Source organism: Colletotrichum aenigma, assembly GCF_013390185.1.
Source record: "Colletotrichum aenigma strain Cg56 chromosome Unknown KSG_Cg56_contig01, whole genome shotgun sequence".
NCBI classification, from domain to species: Eukaryota; Fungi; Ascomycota; class Sordariomycetes; order Glomerellales; family Glomerellaceae; genus Colletotrichum; species Colletotrichum aenigma.
In genome coordinates, this window is record NW_023500907.1 from 6,766,885 (window position 1) to 6,771,498 (window position 4,614).

Consider the following 4,614-nt stretch of genomic DNA (forward strand, 5'->3'; position numbering starts at 1 on the left):
CATTTTGAACTCGAAAAGGGACGTGCGAACAAAATCCTAGGTGATGTGAGGAGGGGTAGACAGGCCCCAGAGGACTTCGATAAAATGGTGTCTCGCGACCTGGTCTAGTCTGGTCAGGTCAGGTCAAGCCTGAGCCTGTCAGTGACAGCGCTCGGTCATCCACAGGGCCGGAGAGGAGGGCCACGACTGCATTTTTCAGCGCTGGTCTGGCCGGTACTTTGTGCTGGGCGGTGCGTAGAGTACGAGCCAGCATGCCAAGGCCAAGACACGCAGCAGGGGTGTCGACTGGCAGGCCGCCGGCGACGGAGGCGACGACATGGTGAGTGACAAAAGGGCGGCAAATGAAGGTGGCCAACCAGCACTCAATGGCATGGATAGTACCCGTAGGCAAAGGGCAGAAAGGCTGCCGTCGTCGCTGCTCAACTGCTGCAGGCTTCAGGCAATGGAATCATCGCATGGGTAATGCGGCCAGAAACTTTGGGTCTGATGACCGTGTCTTGCTTGTCGTCCCGAGGTATCCGCGCAATCTCAATCCTTTCTCGTGTTCCTCGTTCCCTGGGATTCGTGGCCTAATGCGGTCCTATCCTGTCAAAATTTCGTGTGTTGCCGCCGCCATTCGTATCGGTGTGCAAAGTACACGGGCAACAAGAGGGAGTCACAATATTTGCCAATGCTGGGCTCGGCCAATGACGGCAATGCAGTGCCGCATTCGGAGCGACAACTCGATTTTTCGAATTCATGGATGGGTGACCGATGCAAGAAGATGAAATCGGCGGAATTTGGAGGGACATGAGGTTCATAGCCGGCTGCAGCAGGTCGTTGGGAGTGTGCATTGGCCGAAAGTTGCTTCGCCCTAGTCGATGGCGGCACCACCAACTGAGGGAGGATTAATGAGAATGACATGAACATGGGACGACGTGAGGGTGATGTGATACCAGTGACCGTTGAAATGGTGACGGCTGGAAGCGGGAAGCAAGATTGGCGGGGGCCTGCTGCTCCTTGCCAATCACTTGTCGTTTGTGGTGTGCTCGCACGGGTGCCCGTAAAGGTGCGTGTGTACTAGTACAAGACATTTCGTTTGGCCAGTCGTTGGTGTTGCAGTGTTGCAGGTGGCTGAAGCCGACCAGGCGAGTCGTTACCGACAGCAGCGCGGGTTTGCAGGTCGGTGTGGCACGTCTTCGTCAAGGACGGAGCAGCCTGTAGCATGACGGTGTTGAGCTTGATGTTCGTGTGTTGTCGGGATGCTAGCCGCCGGCCATGCCAAGGCATGCTTCTCGTGGCTTCTCTGCCCCCAAATCCTTCAGGATGAGTGACTGAACGGACTAGCGTCCTTGTCATTCAGGGTTTGATGTGTGGTGGTGCGACTGCCCGAGGTGTTGGGTATGGAGGGCTGTCGTTGGAACAAACAATTGGCGATGGCGGCGCTATTCGTCTCAAGGATGGACCGGCGGTAGATGAACAGCCAGCCAGCCAGGCCTGTAGGTGCGAGTCAAGTCGGGATAAGGTGTTCGCCCGTTTGTACGGCACTGCTCTTCTGTGTGTGCGTGTGTTGGTTTGGGTTCCTCGGAGACGGCCAACTGAAAGACAAGACCAGACACTGTGCCCCTCCGGGGCATTAACGCTTGTTTAGTCGATTCCCAGCGGCTTGGGTCGCTTGAGATCTGTCGACGCCCTAACCTTCGCGACAGATCACTCTAGCAGCGGGCTGCGTTTCTTGGTGAACCCCCAAACCAGGGTGTCGGGACTTGCTTAGTTTGTTCGAGAATAGCCGTAGATTGGTCCTGAACTATTCGGATAGCCCTAAGGCACGTTGGAGGCGGTTCCTGGCATTGGCTTTGGCTCATATGCAGCACCTCGTGCTGAGGCCTGAACCAGGCTAGCAAGCCGTCGTTGTCGGTACTCGGACGACCGACCACACCGCTTCGACGAGGCTATCGCCTGTAGACTGTAAGGGGTGTCGGAAGGTGGGAGCAGTAGGAGAGGAGCAGCGGCGGCGGCGGCCGCCATCTGGGCATCAGCGTGCCCGTTCGCCGTGGACTGCGGGCCGTGGAGCGTAGATGTGACGCATGCAATCCGGAGGAATCGCATCGTAAGCTGTCGGACACCGACCGACTCGGCCGTGAACTTGAGCGGTGAGAACAGGGTACGGTCCCATCAAGCAGGGAGTAGTCCAACACGGCCGTCACATTTGCAACATCAGTCAGACTCGGCTCGACACGGCTCGACAGGCCACATTGACACGCATGCGGGCTGCGCGATGGCAGGTGGCGGATTGAGGCTCCATGTTCTAATGTGGCAACCAGTGCGGGATTGAACAGAGGAGAGAAAAAAATTGCAGTCGTCGTGGCGGAATTTCACCGAGGTCCTGCCATGAACACCGAGAGAGAAAAGACATGCTTCCCATCGGCATCGACAGTCCAGCATAGCAGGCGGAAGCGGCCGTACAAGTCCGCATCGTGCTCCATGCTTGCACCTTCTCCGACAATGTCCAGCTGAGGAAGGGACACCGCGCCGCAGCCCACCCAAGGGAGGATGAAAGGTACTCCGTACGCCACTGCCTGCTTCTGCAGTACTTGTACTCAGGTAGTGGTACAGACGCATTGCGAAGGAAAGGGCGCGGACGACATCGTTGGACGGCGGCCTGGCCATGTACCGGGACTTTTGCCCCGGTACTGCCGCAGGTACTTTCGAACCAGAGCACGAAGTACAGTACTTCGCTCTCGATACAATCCCCCAAGGTTGGTTGCTGGTCGGCTAAGAACTGGCCTAGGTGGCTCGCAGATGCTCAGCGGCCCTTTCCGGCGGTCGTGCCACTGCCTTGTCTTCGCTTCGTCCACCTTCACCGTTACCGTCAACGTCGCTATCGCGTCGCCGTCGCCGACGGCCGCCGATTCCAATGTCATTTACCAGGCAAGGTGTTCGATCGTCCCTCATCACTCTCGGACACTCCCTCCCTGTTTGCCTCGGCTCTCGAGCGCAATCCAAATTTTCGCGGGACCCAGTGCGCGCGCGTGTCTGATATGACTGAGCGAGAGAGCCCGCCTTTGAATACCCGTGTCGATTCGCAACTCCGCATGCATCTGCGTTGCGGAATTCAACCTTCTGTTCTCAGTGCCCGCAGCCCACCCTCGCAGGGCAAATTAGCCTGAGGGGAGCAGCCATCGTCGGGCAGGGTTGCAGGCTGTCACAATTAAGCGAGGGGCAGGCAAAAGAAAGAACACCTCCCCTCCTCCCCCCCTGGCCATCGCAGCGCTCCAGCCCTCTGGAATTTCTCTGAAGCATTAGTGAATAGCAAATTGCTAGGTGTTCGCTGATCAGGCTTGGGAAATATGGCTGCGACAAATACATAGAGAGACACTTGCAAGAGAAGTGCTATCCTTAGCGTATCCGGGCGGCATAGCATTGGACCTGGGCACCTGGCACGCCAGTAGGAGAAGGGGACGTTGGTAACGCAGGGCAGAGCTGGGCGCTAGAGCATCTTCCTAGCTTCGACCTCGACTTAAGGTGCAAGGAACCCAGGTGAAGCTGCCTAGAACTTTGGGCCCTACCCCTACCATTCTCACCATCACCTTGGGCCACCCTGAGCCACACCTTCGACCTTCGGGTTTGATCTTGGGTCCCCGGCCCCCGGCCCCCGGCCTCGCGTCTAGCTCGGTATTCCTGGTAAATCCGCCCCCGGCAGATCTCAGCTGCGACATGTCGACGTGGAGGTGTGGCCCGTCCGCCGTAGTCGAGGTGCCCGACGACAGGGAACAGGAGGAAATCCCATTTAAAAATCGAAGGAGCGGATGCCGCTACAGCCTCTTCCAGTTAGTCCCGCCCATTTCTCATCCCCGAGGCTATTTTCTGAATTCTGATGCTCTCCAGGAAACCCACCGTCAACCAAATTGGAGACAACAGGGTGTCAACCTCCTGGCATTCCGCCGTCAAGATTTCTAACTGTGGTTGGTACAGACGGTACAGCACAGATGCTCAGCGCCTTCGAATCCCGGTGTGCACCTATGTATCTTGTTGAGATACGATTTCTTCCAGTCGGTACGCCGCAGCAGCTCCCATCGAGATTAGAAGCGAGCACTCCACGGCTTTCGGCAAATCGATTGCAATTACGCGCTCGCAACTGCAGTCGTTCCCTACAAGATCGACACTCTAAGATCTCTGTAATCATTAGAGGCACGGTAACGTTCAGTCCTGTGCGAGGCAGGGTAAGGCAACTTGACCACCCCCTTGCCACTACTGCTGGACACGCAACTCTTCTCTTAATTGCGAGCTCAGGCAACGGCGGTCCTTCATATCTAGTTATTTGTGATGTCCCAGTAGCCTGTGCGTCAGAGAGAGCGGCGCGTCGCGTCTCGACTTTGATAGTGGTGGTAAGCGGCAATGACAAACTCGAGACAAGATTAGACGAGCCGGCGTCAGTGTCCCTGTCTGCGCTCGCGCCCGCCCCTAGCTCGAGTATTCGTTTGACAAGTCGAACTTGCGGGGGAAACGCTAAGGTAGGCCCCGAACCTCTTGTGGGTGACAGGGACAAGCACAACATCAGACAGTGTCAGGAGACACGTGCAGAGACATCTTGGTTCCCTACACTTTCAGGGGAAAAGCAGCATTCGACAAGAC

The 4,614-nt window shown here is 57.0% G+C and overlaps 1 protein-coding gene across 1 annotated transcript; it reads left to right on the top strand.

Annotated features, from left to right (window-relative positions):
* Nucleotides 1-3,696: 3,696 nt before the first annotated feature.
* On the top strand, nucleotides 3,697-4,150 carry CGCA056_v001800 (uncharacterized protein; the record flags this gene model as incomplete). The annotated part of the gene is made up of 3 exons (XM_037317060.1): nucleotides 3,697-3,809; nucleotides 3,868-3,945; nucleotides 4,033-4,150. The coding sequence occupies 3 exons, from the start codon at nucleotides 3,697-3,699 to the stop codon at nucleotides 4,148-4,150; spliced, it is 309 nt and encodes a 102-aa protein (XP_037185489.1).
* Nucleotides 4,151-4,614: the final 464 nt, after the last annotated feature.